Source organism: Hyperolius riggenbachi, chromosome 10 (assembly GCF_040937935.1).
Source record: "Hyperolius riggenbachi isolate aHypRig1 chromosome 10, aHypRig1.pri, whole genome shotgun sequence".
Taxonomy (NCBI): domain Eukaryota; kingdom Metazoa; phylum Chordata; class Amphibia; order Anura; family Hyperoliidae; genus Hyperolius; species Hyperolius riggenbachi.
This window is the reverse complement of record NC_090655.1, coordinates 30,908,308-30,932,851: the sequence shown is the minus strand read 5'-3', so window position 1 is coordinate 30,932,851 and position 24,544 is coordinate 30,908,308. Positions and strand designations below refer to the sequence as shown.

At 48.0% G+C, this 24,544-nt stretch overlaps 1 protein-coding gene across 3 annotated transcripts in view; it reads left to right on the top strand.

Annotated features, from left to right (window-relative positions):
* Positions 1–24,544, top strand: part of LOC137533948 (uncharacterized) — a 238,874-nt gene that overhangs the window by 205,988 nt on the left and 8,342 nt on the right. For all 3 annotated transcript variants that reach the window (XM_068255268.1, XM_068255267.1, XM_068255269.1), the window contains exons 15-21: positions 5,331–5,448; positions 14,856–14,936; positions 17,817–17,900; positions 18,844–18,951; positions 19,027–19,179; positions 22,551–22,676; positions 24,032–24,197. In XM_068255268.1, coding sequence (XP_068111369.1) covers positions 5,331–5,448; positions 14,856–14,936; positions 17,817–17,900; positions 18,844–18,951; positions 19,027–19,179; positions 22,551–22,676; positions 24,032–24,197 — 836 coding nt within the window. The remainder of the gene's footprint in view (positions 1–5,330; positions 5,449–14,855; positions 14,937–17,816; positions 17,901–18,843; positions 18,952–19,026; positions 19,180–22,550; positions 22,677–24,031; positions 24,198–24,544) is intronic.

Genomic DNA, 24,544 nt, shown 5'->3' with positions numbered 1-24,544 from the left:
TTCCTGTACTGGAAACAATAGGAGACTTTTTTTCTTTGCTACTAATGTTCTATTTTTTAACTGTACTACACATACAATTCATTATCTTATAAGTTTATTTTCCCTTCAGACTCCCTTTACCACTTCAGGACCACAGGTTTACACCCCCTCTAGTGACCAGGCTGTTTTTTTACAATTTAGGGCTTTGCAGCTTTAAAGCCTCATCTACACGCGTAGATGAGGCTGCGATCCGGCGGCTCGATTAGCCGCCGGATCGCCTCTTCCGCGTGCCCGCTGCGTCCCCGCTCACGCGCCGCATTCGATTCCCCGCTCGTCCCCGCCGGCGCCGCTTATCTTCCGCTCGATTCCCTGCCATTGTCCCCTCGGGGGAGCGAGCAGGGAATCGGCGGAAGCAAGATCTGTCCTGTTGGATCTCATCAATCGATTGATAAGGAGCATCGCAGCCGCATCTACGTGTGTAGAAGCGGGTTAAGAGCTTGCTGCAGAGCCACACAATCATGCACTTATATGAATCCCCCCCCCCCCCCCCCCCCTTTATGAAAGCTCTGTTGGTGGACTCTGATCGCTGCTGGGATGTATGTTTGTATTTTTAATATTTATTTGTTTTTGTTTTTTTTAAGACATTTGTCAATTTTCTTTATATTTTGTTTTTTTTCCACACCCTCCCTCCCTACTCCAGCCAATGACAGCGATCGGTTGTCATAGGCATCAGCTTATGAGAGCCGATTGCTCTTCAGCCTCTCTAGGGCACAGCTGAGTGACACGGCTGTCCCCAGTACAGTGCTGCTGTAGATCGCATTACTGTACAATGTAAATAGATGGCGGTTTTCGTCGTCTAACAGTCTCCTAGCAGCGATCGGCATCAGCGTGCATAATCTCCTGCAAAACACCGCCCCAGGACTTGACGCCTTTTGGCGTTAGGCGGTCAGGAAGCAGTTAAAGATAAGTGATGTAGTGACATATAGTGAAATGCAGTAAATTCTTAAGGATGCCCACTTTTACGTCAGCCTATTCCTGAACCGAGAGATATGGAGGCTGACATATTTATTTCCTTTTAAACAATGCTAGTTGTCTGACAGTCCTTCTGATCTCTTTGGCTGCAGTAGTGTCTGAATCACACACCTGAAACCAGCATGCGGCTAATCCAGTCAGACTTCAGTCGGAAATTCCTCATCTGCATGCTTGTTCAAGGTGTAAGGCTAAAAGTATTGAAATCGAGGCTCAGCAGGATAGCCAGGCAATGTGCATTGTTTAAAGAGAAATAAAGGTCCGCCTCCATATCACTCTCAGTTAAGGTGTATTTTATTTATTATGGATTTGGCAACAGAAACACTTCCTATATCTATTTATTGCTGTATGTAGTCCCGCCCACCCAGTGATTCTTAGCCTAGGCTGCTTAGCTGTGCGTAATTCTCCCACAGCATTCTGGGAGAGCAGACGTTCCGTGCACTTTCTTCCAAATTCTCAGAAACACAGACAGAAGATGCTGCCACCTGTGGTAAATTTCAAAATTTAAAGGGAACCTGTACTGAGTAAAATTATTTAAAATAAACACATGAGGTAACTTCAAATGAACATTACATAGTTACCTTGCCATCAGTTCCTCTCAGAAGCTCACCATTTTCCGCTGACCATGATCCCTTCCAGTTCTGACAATATTTTGTCAGAACTGAAATATATCAGTTGCTGTCAGTTACAGCTGAGAGGAGAACTGATGTGTCCATGTTTCCCTATGGCTCAAGTGGGTGATGTTACAGTTTAACAGTGTGCTGACCAGGAAGCTGTTATGGGGTAATGGCCATTTTTAAAATGGAGGACAGAGAATTCCATTGATCACAGTGGCCAAACAGGATGCAGGAGAGGAAAAAGAGATTGAGGAGTAGACTACACAGGAGGAGGTAAGTATGACCTGTGTATGGTTATTTTGACTTTTAATTTTCAGTTCAGGTTTTCTTTAAAGGGTTCATCGAATTTCACCACTGTATCTATCTATCTATTTATCTATCTATGCTATATACACAAACATGCTTAGTTTCCATGCTGTGTGTATGTTTGGCATTGGGATCACCTCCTGTCACCATATTGTTAGCATGGTTTCAGCAGCTGGCCTGGCTGTTGATTAGTCATACAGATGATGTTATTCCTGATGTCCCAGAGATGGGAGGTAAGCGTTCCCTGCAGACTCTGCCTGTCTCTGCGGCATCACCTACAATTACACTGCAAGTGGAGATTGTGCAAAACATTCTCAGTCAGTCACTGTGGCAGATCAGCAGCCTCCTGTGAGCTGCAGGTGGATGTATTTTGAAGAAGGGGGGTGGGAGGTAAACCTGCACTTAGTGTTTATAGCCATGTCATATAAGCCCAACCCAAATACCTTAAAGGGGAACTCTGGGTTCCTCTAAAATCTCCCTCGTACATTCTTGATTTCCCTCTGAGTACCTTACCTTGGGGCTGGGACCCACTAGACAGCACAAATCACAATTACTGATCGCTTTACATATCGATTTTTAGAGCTTTTTTTCTGAGTAATTTACCAATATTTTTAAAACAATTTTAAATGCAGTGCAAGCGATATGCGATTTCTACATGTTTGGCAGCAACAGCGCTGGAAAATTGCTTTGCACAGTGATTGGAGAGCGATTTTGCAGCAATCGTATACTTTGTATTAAAGGGTAATCACTCCAAAAATGCTGCAGGCATCTCGATTGTGATTTTGGGATCGCAATCAATACTGCAGGATCACTTCCATTAACCTCCGATCCACTGATTCCAAAACGCTGCTGAAATAGCTGTAGTGGGCCCCAGACCTTAATCTGTGCCACTTGGAATGCCTTGCTGGCCTTATTGAACCTGTATCATGCTTCTCTACCTCTTGCTTTGTTTCTAATCCTCTCCATGGAACGTCCCCAGGTCAGCCTCTATTTTCTTAGACATGAGGAAGGGGGTTAGTTAGTGAGGTAGGTTATGGTTGTGTATCAGGAAGAGGAATACTATAGGTGGGAGAGTTGGCTACTTCCCTTTCCACTTCATATCCATGCTCCCTCCAGTACAGGGGCCTTCACTATTGCAGATGGTTTTGTGGCCACACTTGTTCTATAGGCGGTGGGTGTCCTGTTGGCCACATTTGTTGTATAACCACCAGCAGATGGGCCCTCAGACCAAGGGAGTCACCACAGGGGAGGGAGAAGGGGATGTGAACCTTGTGCTGAGGGTCTGTCATTTATTAGAATGGTATACAAATACCTCAGGAGTTTAATAAGGGGTCACTTAGCTGTTCCTTACTCTCTAAGAAGATAGCCAAGGCCAGAACAGTGAAAGTGGACATACAGCACGCTTGATAATTTGGGTGCCACCATCTCCTACAATATAACTACCAGCTATGAAGGCGATGTGAAGGTATTTTGGGTGCCCGATTAAAGCTAGATCCGCTGCGGCTGCCTTTCTCCACGTTTTGTTTTGCGGTGCTACTTCAGGCTGTTGCCTCTTCAGCTTTCAGCGCACAGCCGCTTCTGCTCCAGACATCCGCTTCCTCATCCAGCTCATACATGGGAAAGGGGTGCACAGTGATTGCAGCTTCGCAGCTCACAGCCGCTGCAGTCCTCCCCACCAGCTCACAGGATTGATATTGGGCGTCCCCTTCCTAGCATAGTAGAATAGTGGTAATCATACAGATATTCTACCATCAGGATTAGCATGTATAGGACATTACAAAGGAGGAGTTGCCGTCCGAAACGGCGGCAGTCCGTTGGTGGAACTATGCCACAATGTGACACTGCCCCCTCCATCTAGTAGTTGGTCCATTGCTTTGCAGCATGAGAGCTATTTTTACTTGAGCTATAATTACATCTGATGCTTTAAAGAGAAACCGTAACCAAGAATTGAACTTCATCCCAATCAGTAGCTGATACCTCCTTTCCCAGGAGAAATCTTTTCCTTTTCACAAATTGATCATCAGGGGGCTCTGTATGGCTGATATTGTGGTGAAACCCCTCCCACAGTGTGATGTCAGGACCATGGTCCTGACAGTTTCCTGTCTGTGAACCCCATTGCATTGTGGGAAATAGCTGTTTACAGGATGTTGGCTACATTTTGTTCACTATTGGAGGTGAGTAAAATACCTCTCTTCAAAGCCTTCCAGTGCTGGTCATTTTCTGCAATTTACATTGACAAGATTAGCATGTAGAAAGTGTATCGATCCATGATGATTAACCGTAACCTCCAAGTATCTGTGGAATGAGAGAGACCAGGAGCCCAATGGTACAGTATCTTTGGACAAAGAGATATGTGTAAGAACACTTGTGTAGGTAATAAACTCTCAAGGATGTGCTGCAAAACCTTGCAACCACCATATGAGCCAGCGGTATATAACCGTCCCCACTCTGTGTCTCAGGTCTGTTGGTGCAGATGCTGGTCGGTCTCTCTCCTGAATAAGTTCTGAGGACACCAAGAGCCTCGTAACCAACAACTTTAGGGTATAGACCAGGTATGTCAAACCGGTCCTACGAGGGCCGAGGTCCTCACACATTTTTGATACAGCTCAAATGAATTGGTGAGTCTGAATCAGGAAAGGTGTGGTCCATCAGGTAGAACACATTCCTTTCTCTCTCAGTCCATCCTAAACACTGGCATGGATCTGGCTCTCCAGGCCTGGAGTTTCGACACGTGGTATAGACTATACTAGAAACGCCAGTGGAAGAGTCCTTAATGATATACTACTACTACGAAAACCGCAAACATTTCAGTCACGAGCGTGGGTGCCTAAACTTACTATAGTATTTTAAGCACTGATGCTCCTGACCAAACATTTTGCAGGCAGTTGTATTGGCCTAAGAAAGCAGGCCAAGACCCGTGAAATGCATCGTTTATTGTGCATTGAAATTTTTTATTCCCATTTCTAATGGTTTGTTCTTCTGAGGAGGGAAGACGTTGCACTTCTCATTTGCATAACATTTCGTAGTAGTATATCATCAAGGGCGCCTCCGCCAGTGTTTCTAGGATTAACCGTAACCTCCAAGTATCTGTGGAATGAGAGAGACCAGGAGCCCAATGGTGCACATTTTACTGGGCAACCTTCTCCCATGCACGCATCCGAGGAGCCCTCCGTTGTCAGGGTAGCCGGGGCCCTCAGTTGTCAGTCATAATCGGGTATCCCTCACTCAGGGTAATATGGCGGTATCCCTCATTTTCTGGGTTATTACAGAGATGTCTCTTTGCTGTAGAGATCCCCCATTATGTATGAAATTAGTGTCAGGCACGTACGGGGACACGCTATAAATTAATGTAATGACTGATAATTCCACATTAGTTTATTGTATCTCTTTATTTTGCAGAGCAGCCACTAAGATGGCGTCCCCAGAGAGCCCCATACCTGGGAACCATACAACAGAAATTACCCAGAAATCCCCAGATGTTACCAGGAGCCAATCACAAGGAGCCAGCTGGGCTGTGGTGAGTAAAAAATTTCTCAGAATCACCTGGCTGAACGGGGGATAATGATGGAGGAACAGCTGCTTTTCCTGTGCTCGAGTGTATATTGTGTCTTCACAAACCGGCCCAGGAGAGGTGAGATGTCTCCAGAGGAAGGAACTCACCACCTGACATTGTGTAAACGGTGTGCTCACTGCATGAGAGGGGAATGCAGGTAATATGCCTAGACTCTACAACTTGTGCGGTCATATCACCTGTTAGTAAAACAAAGTAAATCTACACTAAAGTTGGCCATACATCAGGCGACTTGGCGGCCGATTGACCATCTGATTCGATTATTACAATCGGATCAGGTGAAAAACATTGCCGCCAAGAGCCCTGGCCATCGTGTGAACCAATCGTGTGTTTTTTAAACGTTTTCTTTCAGCTCTAGGACATGGCGGACAGGTGAGCGGTTAGGGAGGGACCCCCGTGGGAGGGATGCCTGCACGGGGCGGTCCTGCTAGCGACGCAATCTCGCGATTGCGTCCAACTGAAGCCTCCCACCTGAATGCTAATGGCTGCTAGATGTGGTATGGCAGGTAAAGGGTGTATGACAGTGCATCCTGATTGGCTGACTAGCACCTGCTGACCACTTAACCACTTGCCGACCGCACGATTATACCGTGCGTCGGCAAAGTGGCAGCTGCAGGACCTGCAGGCTGATTAATCAGGAAGTAGCCGCTCGCGCGAGCGGCTGCTTCCTGTCAATTCACGGCGGGGGGCTCCGTGAATAGCCTGGGGGCCGCCGATCGCGGCTCGCAGGCTAAATGTAAACACAAGCGGAAATAATCCGCTTTGTTTACATTGTACGGCGCTGCTGCGCAGCAGCGCCGTAAGGCAGATCGGCGATCCCCGGCCAATCAGCGGCCGGGGATCGCCGCCATGTGACAGGGGACAGCCTGTCACTGGCTGCACAGGACGGATAGCGTCCTGTGCAGCCCGGATCACCAGGGGGGTCAGGTAGGAGAGGGAGGGGGGGGGATTTCGCCGCGGAGGGGGGCTTTGAGGTGCCCCCCCCCGCAACACCTGGCAGGCAGGAGCGATCAGACCCCCCCAGCACATCATCCCCCTAGTGGGGAAAAAAGGGGGGCGATCTGGTCGCTCTGCCTGCACCCTGATCTGTGCTGGGGGCTGCAGAGCCCACCCAGCACAGATCAGCTAAAACAGCGCTGGTCCTTAAGGGGGGGGGGGGGGGTAAAGGGTGGGTCCTCAAGTGGTTAAATGTAGCTGGATGCATGTACTGCTGTGTTCTATTGCTTGTGTGTGTCGAATGCCGCCAAGAGCATGCCTGATCAACGATGCAACCAATTTCGGGCCAAAATTGGTTGCATGTATGGATTGGACATGCTGCAAGATGTAGGGCCGACATGCTCGATCAGGTGTGCAGCGGAAATGGCGTGCAAGATTCGTGAGGAGTGACACAAGGTGTGGCGCTGTCCTCCCTAATGTAAGATGTGCCCCCCAGTGCAGTACACTTTACCTGTCCATGTCCACAGCTGGCTCCGGGCTCCGTCCGCAATCTACATACACGCACTCCATGTGGATGCCGGCATAACGCATTGTCTTATACATGCCCACATATACGCCGGCAACCACGTTGCGGATTGCAGATGGAGCCCACAGCCAGCGGCGTCACAAGACCGATTCCTAAGAGATTTCATGCTGAAATTGATGGGGAATTTGCCTGTGGTGTATGGGCAGCCGACAGATCTTTCTCCGATCAGATTCGATCAGAGATCCGTCTCTTGGTCGATCTGCCCGGGGCTGTGGAGTCGGAGTCGGAGTCGAGGTGTTGGAGCAATTTTGGGTACCCGGAATCGGAGTTGGAGTCGGTGATTTCACAAATTGAGGAGTCTGATGATTTTGTACAAAATCCACAGCCCTGGTAAATATTAGACAAAGGAGTCGGAGTCGAGGAGTCGGAGCCATTTTGGGTACCCGGAGTTGGAGTCGAAGGTTTCATAAACGGAGGAGTCAGAGTTGGAGTTGGAAGATTTTTGTACCGACTCCACAGCCCTGGATCTGCCCATATTACTTTGTCTGATGTATGGGTACTTTTAATGCATTTATTGTGACACTTGATGTGCATCTGATGTCTACTTCAGTGGGGTTCTAAGGGGGTAGTGGAGGGAGTGGCCCGCCCCAGGTGTTTGCAAAAGAGGGGCGAGGGTGACAACCATCCCCCGTGCAGCTGCAGTGTCCTGGCCGGCGGCCGCTGCTCAGTGTATTGTGTGCAGCTGGAAGACATGCGGCTATCTCGTCTGCTCCACGGAGTCCAGCAATGCCAGTCTTCCCGTCACCGCTCAGCTCTCCCCCTAGTGCTGGCATCACTTCCTGCACTCGCGTAATCACGTGATGCAGGAACAGGTACCAGGCAGTAGGGGAGAGCTGAGCGGTGACAGGAAGTCTGACATCTGTGGATTCCAGCGGTGGAGCAGGTAAGATAACAGCACTTCTTCCAGCTGCGCTATACTCTGCATGGCTACCTATACTGGGGGCAACTATCCCAGGCTACCTATACTGGGGGCAACTATTCCAGGCTACCTATAATGGGGGCAACTATTCCAGGCTACCTATACTGGGAGCAACTATTCCAGGCTACCTATACTGGGGGCAACTATTCCAGGCTACCTATAATGGGGGCAACTATTCCAGGCTACCTATACTGGGAGCAACTATTCCAGGCTACCTATACTGGGGGCAACTATTCCAGGCTACCTATACTGGGGGCAACTATTCCAGGCTACCTATATGGGGCAACTATTCCAGGCTACCTATACTGGGGGCAACTATTCCAGACTACCTATAATGGGGGCAACTATTCCAGGCTACCTATAGTGGGGGCAACTATTCCAGGCTACCTATAGTGGAGGCAGCTATCCCAGGCTACCTATACTATGGGCAACTATTCCAGGTTACCTATGCTGGGGACAACTATTCCAGGCTACCTATACTGGGGGGCAACTATTCCAGGCTACCTATACTGGGGACAACTATTCCAGGCTACCTATACTGGGGGCAGCTATCCCAGGCTACCTATAATGGGGGCAACTATTCCAGGCTACCTATACTGGGGACAACTATTCCAGGCTACCTATACTGGGGGGCAACTATTCCAGGCTACCTATACTGGGGGGCAACTATTCCAGGCTACCTATACTGGGGGGCAACTATTCCAGGCTACCTATACTGGGGGGCAACTATTCCAGGCTACCTATACTGGGGGCAACTATTCCAGGCTACCTATACTGGGGGCAACTATTCCAGGCTACCTATACTGGGGGGGGGGGGGCAACTATTCCAGGCTACCTATAGTGGGGGCAACAATTCCAGGCTACCTATAGTGGGGGCAACTATTCCAGGCTACCTATAATGGGGGCAACTATTCCAGGCTACCTATACTGGGGGCAACTATTCCAGGCTACCTATACTGGGGGCAACTGTTCCAGGCTACCTATACTGGGGACAACTGTTCCAGGCTACCTATAGTGGGGGCAACTATTCCAGGCTACCTATACTGGGGGCAACTATTCCAGGCTACCTATACTGGGGGCAACTATTCCAGGCTACCTATACTGGGGGCAACTATTCCAGGCTACCTATACTGGGGGCAACTATTCCAGGCTACCTATACTGGGGGGCAACTATTCCAGGCTACCTATACTGGGGGCAACTATTCCAGGCTACCTATACTTGGGGCAACTATTCCAGGCTACCTATAATGCTGGCAACTATTCCAGGCTACCTATACTGGGGGCAACTATTCCAGGCTACCTATACGGGGGTCAACTATTCCAGGCTACCTATACTGGGGTCAACTATTCCAGGCTACCTATACTGGGGGCAACTATTCCAGGCTACCTATACTGGGGGCAACTATTCCAGGCTACCTATAATGGGGGCAACTATTCCAGGCTACCTATACTGGGGGCAACTATTCCAGGCTACCTATAATGGGGGCAACTATTCCAGGCTACCTATAATGGGGGCAACTATTCCAGGCTACCTATACTGGGGGCAACCATTCCAGGCTACCTATACTGGGGGGCAACTATTCCAGGCTACCTATACTGGGGGGCAACTATTCCAGGCTACCTATACTGGGGGGCAACTATTCCAGGCTACCTATACTGGGGGCAACTATTCCAGGCTACCTATACTGGGGGCAACTATTCCAGGCTACCTATACTGGGGGCAACTATTCCAGGCTACCTATACTGGGGGCAACTATTCCAGGCTACCTATACTAGGGGCAACTATCCCAGGCTACCTATACTGGGGGCAACTATTCCAGGCTACCTATACTGGGGGCAACTATTCCAGGCTACCTATACTGGGGGCAACTATTCCAGGCTACCTATATGGGGCAACTATTCCAGGCTACCTATACTGGGGGGCAACTATTCCAGGCTACCTATACTGGGGGGCAACTATTCCAGGCTACCTATACTGGGGGGCAACTATTCCAGGCTACCTATACTGGGGGCAACTATTCCAGGCTACCTATACTGGGGGCAACTATTCCAGGCTACCTATACTGGGGGCAACTATTCCAGGCTACCTATACTGGGGGGGGCAACTATTCCAGGCTACCTATAGTGGGGGCAACTATTCCAGGCTACCTATAGTGGGGGCAACTATTCCAGGCTACCTATAATGGGGGCAACTATTCCAGGCTACCTATACTGGGGGCAACTGTTCCAGGCTACCTATACTGGGGACAACTATTCCAGGCTACCTATAGTGGGGGCAACTATTCCAGGCTACCTATACTGGGGGCAACTATTCCAGGCTACCTATACTGGGGGCAACTATTCCAGGCTACCTATACTGGGGGCAACTATTCCAGGCTACCTATAATGCTGGCAACTATTCCAGGCTACCTATACTGGGGGCAACTATTCCAGGCTACCTATACTGGGGGCAACTATTCCAGGCTACCTATACTGGGGGCAACTATTCCAGGCTACCTATACTGGGGGCAACTATTCTAGGCTACCTATACTGCAGGGCAACTATTCCAGGCTACCTATACTGGGGGCAACTATTCCAGGCTACCTATACTTGGGGCAACTATTCCAGACTACCTATAATGCTGGCAACTATTCCAGGCTACCTATACTGGGGGCAACTATTCCAGGCTACCTATACTGGGGGGCAACTATTCCAGGCTACCTATACTGGGGGCAACTATTCCAGGCTACCTATAATTGGGGCAACTATTCCAGGCTACCTATAATGGGGGCAACTATTCCAGGCTACCTATACTGGGGGCAACTATTCCAGGCTACCTATAATGGGGGCAACTATTCCAGGCTACCTATAATGGGGGCAACTATTCCAGGCTACCTATACTGGGGGTATTCCAGGCTACCTATACTGGGGGGCAACTATTCCAGGCTACCTATACTGGGGGCAACTATTCCAGGCTACCTATAGTGGGGGCAACTATTCCAGGCTACCTATACTGGGGGCAACTATTCCAGGCTACCTATACTGGGGGCAACTATTCCAGGCTACCTATACTGGGGGCAACTATTCCAGGCTACCTATACTGGGGGCAACTATTCCAGGCTACCTATAATGGGGGCAACTATTCCAGGCTACCTATACTGGGGGCAACTATTCCAGGCTACCTATACTGGGGGCAACTATTCCAGGCTACCTATACTGGGGGCAACTATTCCAGGCTACCTATACTGGGGGGCAACTATTCCAGGCTACCTATACTGGGGGGCAACTATTCCAGGCTACCTATACTGGGGGGCAACTATTTCAGGCTACCTATACTGGGGGCAACTATTCCAGGCTACCTATACTGGGGGCAACTATTCCAGGCTACCTATACTGGGGGCAACTATTCCAGGCTACCTATAATGGGGGCAACTATTCCAGGCTACCTATACTGGGGGCAACTATTCCAGGCTACCTATACTGGGGGCAACTATTCCAGGCTACCTATACTGGGGGCAACTATTCCAGGCTACCTATAATGGGGGCAACTATTCCAGGCTACCTATACTGGGGGCAACTATTCCAGGCTACCTATAATGGGGGCAACTATTCCAGGCTACCTATAATGGGGGCAACTATTCCAGGCTACCTATACTGGGGGCAACCATTCCAGGCTACCTATACTGGGGGGCAACTATTCCAGGCTACCTATACTGGGGGGCAACTATTCCAGGCTACCTATAGTGGGGGGCAACTATTCCAGGCTACCTATACTGGGGGCAACTATTCCAGGCTACCTATACTGGGGGCAACTATTCCAGGCTACCTATACTGGGGGCAACTATTCCAGGCTACCTATACTGGGGGCAACTATTCCAGGCTACCTATACTGGGGGCAACTATTCCAGGCTACCTATACTAGGGGCAACTATCCCAGGCTACCTATACTGGGGGCAACTATTCCAGGCTACCTATACTGGGGGCAACTATTCCAGGCTACCTATACTGGGGGCAACTATTCCAGGCTACCTATATGGGGCAACTATTCCAGGCTACCTATACTAGGGGGCAACTATTCCAGGCTACCTATACTGGGGGGCAACTATTCCAGGCTACCTATACTGGGGGGCAACTATTCCAGGCTACCTATACTGGGGGCAACTATTCCAGGCTACCTATACTGGGGGCAACTATTCCAGGCTACCTATACTGGGGGCAACTATTCCAGGCTACCTATACTGGGGGCAACTATTCCAGGCTACCTATACTGGTAGGGCAACTATTCCAGGCTACCTATAGTGGGGGCAACTATTCCAGGCTACCTATAGTGGGGGCAACTATTCCAGGCTACCTATAATGGGGGCAACTATTCCAGGCTACCTATACTGGGGGCAACTGTTCCAGGCTACCTATACTGGGGACAACTATTCCAGGCTACCTATAGTGGGGGCAACTATTCCAGGCTACCTATACTGGGGGCAACTATTCCAGGCTACCTATACTGGGGGCAACTATTCCAGGCTACCTATACTGGGGGCAACTATTCCAGGCTACCTATACTGGGGGCAACTATTCCAGGCTACCTATAATGCTGGCAACTATTCCAGGCTACCTATACTGGGGGCAACTATTCCAGGCTACCTATACTGGGGGCAACTATTCCAGGCTACCTATACTGGGGGCAACTATTCCAGGCTACCTATACTGGGGGCAACTATTCTAGGCTACCTATACTGCAGGGCAACTATTCCAGGCTACCTATACTGGGGGCAACTATTCCAGGCTACCTATACTTGGGGCAACTATTCCAGACTACCTATAATGCTGGCAACTATTCCAGGCTACCTATACTGGGGGCAACTATTCCAGGCTACCTATACTGGGGGGCAACTATTCCAGGCTACCTATACTGGGGGCAACTATTCCAGGCTACCTATAATTGGGGCAACTATTCCAGGCTACCTATAATGGGGGCAACTATTCCAGGCTACCTATACTGGGGGCAACTATTCCAGGCTACCTATAATGGGGGCAACTATTCCAGGCTACCTATAATGGGGGCAACTATTCCAGGCTACCTATACTGGGGGTATTCCAGGCTACCTATACTGGGGGGCAACTATTCCAGGCTACCTATACTGGGGGCAACTATTCCAGGCTACCTATAGTGGGGGCAACTATTCCAGGCTACCTATACTGGGGGCAACTATTCCAGGCTACCTATACTGGGGGCAACTATTCCAGGCTACCTATACTGGGGGCAACTATTCCAGGCTACCTATACTGGGGGCAACTATTCCAGGCTACCTATACTGGGGGCAACTATTCCAGGCTACCTATACTGGGGGCAACTATTCCAGGCTACCTATACTGGGGGCAACTATTCCAGGCTACCTATACTGGGGGCAACTATTCCAGGCTACCTATACTGGGGGGCAACTATTCCAGGCTACCTATACTGGGGGGCAACTATTCCAGGCTACCTATACTGGGGGGCAACTATTTCAGGCTACCTATACTGGGGGGCAACTGTTCCAGGCTACCTATAATGGGGGCAACTATTCCAGGCTACCTATAGTGGGGGCAACTATTCCAGGCTACCTCTACTGGGGGCACCTATATCTGGCATTATCCGCAGTGGTGTCCTGAACAAGCATGCGGCAGATCCGGTGTCTGACTGCATTAGCCACATGCTTGTTTGAATTGGGTAATTCTGAAACTACTGCAGCCAAAGAGATCAGCAGGGCTGCCAGTTTAAAAGGAAATAAACATGGCAGCCTCCATATACCTCTCACTTCAGTTGTCCCTTAAAGGGACTCCGAGCAGTGCAGAAACTATGGAAAGATGCATATCATTTTAAAGCTCTCTTTCTCCTCTTTCCAATGATATATAAACCACCACCCTACGTCTTTTAGTTTTCGCTATTTTCGCGATTGAAATTGCCGCGACCGCGATTTCGATCGCGAAAATAGAGAAAACTAAAAGGTGTAGGGCAACGATTTAGGTGTCGTCAGAAAGAGGAGAAAGAGAGCTTTAAAATGATATCCATCAAGCCATAGTTATATTGTATTACACAGGACGACACTTTCCCCAGTGTCAGCAGCTCCATTCTGCTGAATGCAGCTGCTGACTTTGACAAAAAGTCGCCCTGTGTAATACAATATAACTATGGCTTGATGGATATCATTTTAAAGCTCTCTTTCTCCTCTTTCTGACGACACCTACATCGTTGCCCTACGCCTTTTAGTTTTCTCTATTTTCGCGATCGAAATCGCGGCCGCGGCAATTTCAATCGCGAAAATAGCGAAAACTAAAAGGCGTAGGGTGGCGGTTTATATATCATTGGAAAGAGGAGAAAGAGCGCTTTAAAATGATGTGCATCTTTCCATAGTTTCTGCACTGCTCGGAGTCCCTTTAAGCCTTGCTGTATACATATACAGTGATAAAGTGAATAAATTGCATTTTCTCAGCAAGGTGATATCTCCCTTAATGCTTTGATTACACAGCATGCGGGACTGTTGCAATGCGACAATATCAGTTCATATCTTTTAGATTGTAAGCTTGCAAGGGCAGGACTCTCTCTCCCTATTTTGTGTCTTAAAAATTATTATACATTTTATTTATCATGTTACTTTTACCACTGTCCTTACCAATTCTGTATTCTGTATTTTGTATTCTGTATTTTGTATCATTTTTGTATTTTGTCACTAATTATGTATCTTGTATATTGGTGTGCACCATTGTCTGTATTATTATGTACCCCATGTTTGTTTCTCACTTTGTACAGCGCCACAGAAAATGTTGGCGCTTTATAAATCAATAATAATAATATGCAATCCTTCAGCGGCTTCCTCTCTATAGCGTTGCCTGTGTGCAGCATATGATAATCCTCACAGCACTGCACAGTAATATTGGTTCCTGTGTATTTTCAGGACAGGAGCCTCTCCCGGCTTGGGACAGAATATGAGAAATGGATACATATGAAGAGAGAATCCTGCCGGATGATATCACTGGTCTGTACATCACTTCTGGTGGATGGGCGGGGATAACGTTCTAAACCATTAACCACCCTGGCGTTCTATTAAGATCGCCAGGGCAGCTGCATGAGGGTTTTTTTTAAATAAAAAAAAAAATATTTCATGCAGCCAACTGAAAGTTGGCTGCATGAAAGCCCACTAGATGGCGCTCCGGAGGCGTTCTTCTGATCGCCTCCGGCGCCCAGAATAAACAAGGAAGGCCGCAATGAGCGGCCTTCCTTGTTTTGCTTAGATCGTCGCCATAGCGACGAGCGGAGTGACGTCATGGACGTCAGCCGACGTCCTGACGTCTGCCGCCTCCGATCCAGCCCTTAGCGCTGGCCGGAACTATTTGTTCCGGCTGCGCAGGGCTCAGGCGGCTGGGGGGACCCTCTTTCGCCGCTGCTCGCGGCGGATCGCCGCAGAGCGGCGGCGATCGGGCAGCACACGCGGCTGGCAAAGTGCCGGCTGCGTGTGCTGCTCTTTATTTCATGTAAATCGGCCCAGCAGGGCCTGAGCGGCACCCTCTGGCGGTAATGGACGAGCTGAGCTCGTCCATACCGCTAAGGTGGTTAATAAGCATAATCTTTGAATTTGTTTGCAATGGTGATGTCATGCACCCTGTCTATGTATACTAAAGCTGACCATACATGAGTTAATTTTTCCATTTAATGGGCAGGAGTGATGGAGGATTGATGGCCCATAGTATAGTATGGCATGGCATTAGACAATAGAACATGTGGTTCTATTGATGCTGAAATCTGTGGACACTGAGCATGCCCTGTAAATAGGGAATCAAACACTAGCCAATCCAATTCCATGGAAAGGCCTGGCATAATGGGTCATAGTCAGCCTGCATATGGCCAGCTTAATATTTACTTATCAAAGCAACTGAGGTGACATGTAAAGTGAATCTGCTCGCAGTAAAACACACATGGAACAATGGCATTACTCTGTAGCAGGATCCATAGGGATAGCAGTGTTCCTGGATGATTGATTTCTGTGAATGTATTTGTATGAACATTTGCATGTGAGTGTGCAAAGGGTTGACTGTCTTTGCCATATTTAGAATAACTTCTGTGCCTGCTGTAATTATGTATTTATAGAGCACTGACATCTGCAGCACTTTACAGAGTACATAGTCATGTCACTGACTGTCCTCAGAGAAGCTCACAATCTACCATATTCATAGTCTAATGCCCTGCTGTATTATTGTGTATTTATAGAGCACTGACATCTGCAGCACTTTACAGAGTAGTCATGTCACTGGCTGTCCTCAGAGCTTGCAATCTAATTCTAATCTGCTGAATTTTGAATGGTAATGTAATCACTGCTTTCTAATTTATGATCGATGATGAAAACTATTGTTTGCCAGATTGTCTATTATTATATGCCTGGCTGGCCATAGTTTCATCTTCCCTGGTCCACCTAGCAACAACACTTCTGGACCAGCACAACACGTGGGGGGAGGGAGTAATACCACATAACAGAACTGAGGGAGAGGAGTGGGAATGTTCATTTCTGCCAGACACTCTTAACCACTTGCCGACCGCCCACTCATAACGCGCATCGGCAAAGTGGTAGCTGCAGGACCAGCGACGCACATCTGCGTCGCCGGCTGCAGGCTAATTAATCAGGAAACAGCCGCTCACGCGAGTGGCTGCTTCCTGTTAATTCACGGCGGGGGGCTCCGCGAATAGCCTGTGGGCCGCCGATCGCGGCTTGCAGGCTAAATGTAAACACAAGCGGAAATAATACGCTTTGTTTACATTTTTACAACGCTGCTAACAGTAGCAGCGTTGTACTAGATCAGCGATCCCCGGCCAATCAGCGGCCAGGGATCGCTGTCACATGACAGGCAGGAGCCTGTTAGAGGCTGCACAGGACAGATCCGTTCCTGTGCAGCCTCCGATCGAGGGAGAGGGAGAAGAGGGAGAATCCTGCCGTGGAGGGGGCTTTGAGGTGCCCCCCCCCCCCCCCCCCCCGCATGCAGTAGCGATCAGACCCCCCCAGCACATCATCCCCCTAGTGGGGAAAAAAGGAGGGCGATCAGGTCGCTCTGCCTGTTATTTGATCTGTGCTGGGGACTGTAGAGCCCACCCAGCACAGATCTTAGAAATCAGCGCTGGTCCTTAAGGGGGGGGGTAAAGGCTGAATCCTGAAGTGGTTAAGGTGGCCACTAATGATCCAATTTCTAGCGAAAAATTGTTTGAGCGATCAGATAATTCGGATCGAAATAAAAATCGTTCACTAAACCATCAACGAACCAATCTTTGCTTCCTATCTATCACAACCAACAAGAAAATCCAAATTTTGGTTTGAGGAAAATCTAATTGGATGACTATTTTTAGAATAGTTTGTAATCGATTGTGCCCATCAATGGAGATTTACAACCAATCTGATCAGAATTTCTGATCGCTTAAACGATTTTTGCTAGAAGTTGGACCGATAGTGGCCACCTTTAGCATTTGTTTACGCTTGTTCAGAAAAGCATTGCACAAATCACATGACCAGTGTTTTAAGGTAAAAGGTTGGTATTTTGGCTTACCTTGTGCTGATGGTAGGGGAGTAGCAAAGCTTGAAAGCTGGCTGTACACTTGAACTGTAATGCTAGGAACACACCATCTGCATGCTTGTTCAGGGTCTATAGCTAAATGTATTAGAGGCAGAGGATCAGCAGGACAGCCAGGCAAGTTGCATTGTTGAAAAGGAAATAAATATGGCAGCCTCCATAGCTCTCACCTCAGGTTCCCTTTAAGTAACACCTCTGAAAGGCAAATGTGTATTTATATTACAACCAGAATGTCATAGTATAAATCTGTGTGCTGAATAAAATCCCAGTCTCCGCTTCTAATTAATGCCATGTTTTTCTCACAGGACCTTTGTCTGTCTCTGACACAGCAGGTTGCAGCCAACATTGTTCTTCAGTTGGAAGGCAGGTTGCAGGCCTCTCCTATCCAGGTAGGTACTGGAACAGTTAGAAGGCAGGTCCCAAATCTTACTTATCTAGGTAGGTACCAGAAGAGATGCAAGGCAAGTCCCAGATCTCTCCTATCCATGTAGGTATTGGAACATCTGGAAGGCATCTATTTAGATAGACGTTCACCAGGAAACTGGGTATCAAACTTCTACTATCCATGTAGGTACAGGAAAAACTGATCAGCAGGTTCCAGACCTCTCCTGTTCACGTAGCTCCAGCTGGAGGACAGATTCCATTCCACTTCTATCCAGGTGAGTATGGGATCACCTGAAGGATATGTCCTAGACCTCTCCTACCAAGGTAAGTATGGAACACCAAGGACATGTTCTAGACCCTTTACAGGTAGGTATAGGATCTTCTGGAGGATAGGCCCTAGAACTCTCCTTTCCATGTTTCATTACCTACCTGGTTAGGAGAGATCTGGGGCCTGCCTTCTAGCTAAGTACAGGATTACCTGGATGTCTGGTCTCAGATGTTTCCTATTCATGTACGTACAGGAACACCAGGTCTTATACCTCTCCTATCCATGTAGGTACAGGAACACCTGGAAGTCGGGTCCCAGACCGCTCCTATCCATGTAGGTACAGGAACACCTGGAAGTCGGGTCCCAGACCGCTCCTATCCATGTAGGTACAGGAACACCTGGGAGTCAGGTCCCAGACCTCTCCTATTCAGGTAGGTATAGGAACACCTGGAAGTCAAATTTCAGCTTTTTCTATAAATACTTGGATAGAAGCAGTCTGGGACCTAAGTCCCAGACCTCTCTTCTTCAGATAAGTACAGTACCGTGAATTGAAAAGCTGGTAAGCAGGTGCCATAGTTGTCATAATCAAGTATTTAGAGGCTAAATACTAAATTTTAGATGATCAGCCAGAGCACCAAGATTTCCGGTTCCATTGTTAAAGAAGCATGTTTGATATTTAGGACACAATGTGGGAATTCTTCCAGAGACGCTACATCAGAGAAGACATCAGCTCTCGGGGACTGGAAGATTACCTTTCTGCATTGAGGAGATACTCCCTGAATAGTCAGGTCAGTCTTTGACATGTGGCAATGGTGTAATATGGACTATAAACGGTTGGCTGAGTGCTGTGATATTCCTTGCAGGTCTTGTGTCTGGTGGGTGCGGTACTCCAGCATGACCTGGATCCTGCTACACTTGGCTACATCCTGCTTCACACTGAAGTTCTGCAGGCATCTCCAGTATCAGACATGGACCAGTTCCAGCTCTTCCTCCAGCAGCACTACCACTTCCTAGAGGTGAGTGTGGCCTCATGGGGTCAGGTTCTGTGTCTGCGGGGGGTATGGGGGGAATCTTCGCTTACCAGCAAGCGTATCTCCGATAAAGACAGGAGAGGCACAGAAGACTTCATGTATGAATTTTGAAAGTGTTGTGTGACCCATTTCAAGTTCCCCTGTCATAGAGCCAGGAATGGTTAGAAAGTGAAAGGAAAAAAAATCTGTGATTTGCTACTGAAAAACCTTTCAAATCACCTTATTTATTTATTTATTTATTTATTTATTGTATTTATAAAGCGCCAACATATTACGCAGCGCTGAACATTAATTTAGGTTACAGACAATATTTAGGGGTGACATACAGCAATATGACAATACAGGAATACAAGAAAACCAGATCACACAGCACAGTATGAGTACCAGGTAATGCTTAGTCAGTCACTGGATGGAGCATGGAGATTAGGCAAGTTAGGTTCACTCAGATGCATAGCATGGGTTCACAGTAATGGAGGTGCAAGATCAGGTAGGACACAAAAGGAAGAGGACCCTGCCCAAAGGCTTACAATCTAGAGGGAGAGGTAAGGACACGAATGGTAGGGGACCAGAGTTCAGCTGTAGGTTTAGAGCACTTGTGAGGGGTAGTAGGCCAGAGTGAAAAGGTGAGTTTTGAGGGCTTTCTTGAAGATGTTGAAGGAGGGGGCTGCCCTAATGGGTGGAGGTAGGGAGTTCCATAGTGTTGGAGCAGCTCTTGAGAAGTCCTGGAGGCGTGCATGGGACTGGGTGATGCGGGGGGCGGTTAGGCGAAGTTCATTGGAAGAGCGGAGCGAGCGGCTAGGTGTGTACCTCTGAGTAAGATCGGAAATGTAGGTTGGACAGGTTTTGTGGACAGATTTGTAGGTCAGACACAGTATCTTGAATCTGATTCTGGACTGGATAGGAAGCCAGTGGAGGGATTCTAGGAGGGGATCTGCCGTGGTGGAGCGATGGGAGCAGTGGATAATTCTGGCTGCCGCATTCATGATGGACTGCAGTGGGGCTGTTCGGGTCATAGGGAGACCAGACAGCAGGGCATTGCAGTAGTCAAGGCGGGAAATTATGAGGGCATGGATGAGGATTTTGGTGGTGGCAGAGGTCAGGAAAGGGCGAATCTTACAGATGTTCCGAAGGTGGAAGTTGCAGGACTTTGTGAGGTTTTGGATGTGGGACGTGAAGGAGAGTGCGGAGTCCAGGGTGACACCCAGACAGCGGGCTTGAGAGGTAGGGCGAATGGTAGTGTGGTTAACAGTGACATGCACATCTGGGAGATTCGTGGATGGCCGGGGTGGGAAGATCATAAATTCCGTTTTGTCTAGATTTAGTTTCAGGAACCTAGCGGACATCCAGGAGGAGATGGCTGATAGGCAGGAGGAGACCTTGTCCATGGTAGTGGTGGATATGTCAGCGGTGTGGAGGTAGATCTGGGTGTCATCTGCATACAGATGATAGTTAAAACCCATGGAGGAGATAACCTTGCCAATGGAGGATGTGTATAGGGTGAACAGTAGGGGGCCAAGGACCGAACCTTGGGGGACTCCCACCGAGAGGTGGTTGGGGGTGGACGAGGACTCATTGAAGGTGGTCGTGAAGGAGCGGTTGGAGAGGTAGGATGAAAGCCAGGACAGGGCGAGATCGTGAATGCCCAAGGACTGGAGGGACTGGAGGAGTTGGGGATGATCTACTGTGTCAAAAGCTGCTGACAGGTCAAGGAGGAGGAGAATGGAGTATTTACCTTCAGCTTTAGCTAAGGCAAAGTCGTTGACCACTTTGGTGAGAGCAGTTTCGGTTGAGTGGGCAGGCCAAAATCCAGATTGGAGTGGGTCTAGCAGTGAGTTGGCATTGAGGTACTGGGTCAGGCGTTTGTGAACCAGACGCTCAAGGAGTTTTGAGGCAAAGGGGAGGAGGGAGATAGGACGGTAGTTGGAGGGTAGCGAGGGGTCGAGTGAGGATTTCTTGAGCAGGGGTAGTACAGTGGCCTGCTTGAAGTCTGTGGGGAAGGTGCCTGTGGATAGGGAGAGGTTGAACAGGGTAGTGAGGACTGGGGCCAATTCCGTGAAGTGAGGCTGGAGTAAATCAGAAGGGATGGGGTCAAGGGGGGAAGTAGTGGTATGGGAAGTCTGCAGTAGGTGGTTGACTTCCTCGGTGGTAGTAGGAGTGAAGGATGTGAGGGGAGGATAAGGTGGAGGAGGAGCTGGTTGGGAGGGGGTAGGAGGTGAAGATTGGATATTTCTTGGCGGATGGAGACAATTTTGTTGGTGAAGTGGGTGGCTAAATCTGTGGCAGAGAGGGAGGAAACGGAGGGTGGGGGGGTGGGTTTAAAGAAAACCTGAACTGAAAATTAAAAGTCAAAATAAGCATACTCAAGTCATACTTACCTTCCATGTAGTCTACTCCTCAGTGTCTTTCTCCTGTCCCACGTCCTGTTTGTTCACTGTGATCAAGGGAATTTTCCGTCCTCCATTTTGAAAATGGACATTACCCATAACAGCTTTCTGGTCAGCACACAGTTAAACTGTAACATCGCCCACTTGAGCCATAGGGAAACATGGACATTACCTGGTACATCAGTTTTCCTCTCGGCTATAACTGACAGCAACTGATATTTTTCAGATCTGACAAAATATTGTCAGAACTGGAAGGGATTATTGTCAGAAGAAAATGGTGAGCTTCTGGGAGGAACTGATGGCAAGGTAACTATGTAATGTTCATTTGAAGTGACCTCATGTGTTTATTTTAAATATTTTTACTCAGTACAGGTTCTCTTTAAGCAGGGAGTTGAAGGTTATAGGTGTTCCAAGACAAGGCTGGGTTTGCCAATAGGCACAGTAGGCATGAGTCTATAGGCGGCCGATGGTGGCAAAATTCAACCGTCTCAACCTCCAGCTAATGTCCACCTGCTCCCTCCAGTCTAAGATCAGATTTTTTTTTTCTTTTTTACGAAAGCACAGCGACGATTTACTTGTCCCTGTGGCTGCACATATAGTATTGGACATGTAATGACTTTAGTCTTTTTTCTTTAAAGGTCACAGATGTCATATATAGGTTATATACTTCAACATAAGTTTGTTTTTGTGTGTGTTTTTAGCCTGCGTTTATCAGCATAAAGAGGGAGTGGCCCAGGTTATATAATCTGCTGAGAGGCGGAATTTAAGCTTCTGTGCCTGTAGGCTCTTAATGTAATTCAGATGCTTAGTCAGGATTCACCCATATCAGAGGCCTTCTGTTTGGCCCTGGAGTAGCTGGTTGTGGGTGCTGCTGCTGCCCTGTGCTTGCTCTGTAGTAGAATATGATAGCTTCTGACATTATAGACGGGACCTCTATTGCACATGAATGAATGGAAATTTATTTTCTTACAGGAAACTGAACAGGACCGTCTGCTGCTGGAGTTCACTGCTTATAGCAACAAACGTGTATCACCTGCCTGCATTATGGGGTTTGTGCTTCGCCGCATTCTGCAGCACCGAGATCCCCTCATTCTAGAAGTAAGAGCTCATATATTGCATCTTATCCCAAAGTGTTAAGCTTTGTCATTTGTTCAAATGTTAAGCCCCATGTACACGATACGATTCTTTGTGCGATTCGATTATGATCCGATTAAATCATGCATGTCTGATCGGGATTTGATTTGCCATTGTTTTGCAATGGCAAATCGAATTGAATCAAATTGAATCAAATCCCAATCGGACGTGTCGGATTTAAACGGATCATAAATAGAATCGTAATCGAATCACACAAAGAATCGTTTTGTGTAGATGGGGCTTTAGAGTCACATATCTCCTAAAGTATCACCACTGACTGTAGAATGTTTAGCAGTTTGATGTCACATGGGTGGGTGGCATCCTATCACAGTACAATGCTGGAATTCACTGAGCTCCTGAGAGCTACCCCTTCCACCACAGATGTTTGTAGATATAGGCAGCACCCCTAGCTGCTCAATTGTATACACCTGTGGCCAGGGAAGTAAGTGGAACACCTGAATTTGGAGGTGTGTTCTAATTCTTTTGGCAATCTTGGGAGCTAGTATGGTTTAGCTGACCCAGCAAGGAAGTCCATAGGGAAATTACGCTATAGTGATTGGGTGGACAGCATCCTCTTGAACATCTACGTTTCAAATAGGTTGTAGTAATAATACACCCATATTATTCAGCCAATTCGAATGTTTCAACCTGTAGACGTTGTTCCCTATGGACTTTCTCTCTGGGTCAACTAAACCATACTAGCTCCCAATATTGCTGAAAGTATTAGAACACGCCTCCAAATTCAGGCGTTCCAATTACTTCCCTGGCCACAGATATATACAGTTAAGTACCTAGGGGGTGCAGACTACATGTTCAAACATTTGTGTACACCGGTACCTAGAAAGAACCTAGCTGTTTTTGAGGATGCTGTCCACCCAGACCCAAGTCCTTCTGGACTTTCTTGCTGGCTTGTCTAAACTATACTGACACCCAATATAGTGTAACATGAGGATATCTGACTAGGAATGGTCAATGAGATGCAAATTGTTCATAAAGGAGTATGCAAATGTATGAAGCTTGGAAAATTAAACCAGTGGAATTTGATTGGTCCATTTTCATGCTGCATTAATTTGCATAATCCTGGATGAACTTTGAACAATTTGCGTCACATTGACCATGGGGCTCGAGTGTGCACAGGACTCTTGACTAGAGGTAACACTGTGCTCACAGACCTTCTCTTACTAGAGCTGACAGTAAGTGGTCTTCTCCAGTGTTCAGGTTATTGGCTGAAGCAGTAGAGTTAATGGAAGTTGCTGGTGCTATATAAATCAATAAGTTCTGTGCCGATCACTTAGCTGATGGTTTCTTTTCTCCACCAGTGTCAGGCTGAGCTGGCCACTCGCATGAAGACCCACACTGGACACCTGACATTGGAGGAGCTGACCAGAGCTCTGGATGAGATGTGTCCCCACACAGACAAGACCCTCATCCAGCGATGTGTATCTCTGACCGGCCAGAGCCCCATCACCCTACATCGTGCTGCTCGTATCCTTCCACCAACCTGCAATCACTTCTGGCAGATGGAGGTTCTTGCCAGGCTCTATGGAGAATGGCATCCAAACCGCAGTAAAAATTGAGGGAAATTGTCACTTTGTAATGGGGAGGTTCTGTGAGATGCAAATAATTCAGTGTTGTTCCAGGACGATGTGAATTCTGTATGCATTTTGAAAAGTCCAAAGGAATTCCACCTTGTGGAAAGCCAGCGTTTGTGGTGCTAGAGTTGTACCTTGTTGCCCCAGTGTCACTATGGTGGCAGCATGCTCCTCTATAAACTCCAAATTATTCAAGATGTGAAGATGTGGTGAACATCAGGATGGATGGGTAAAGTGTAC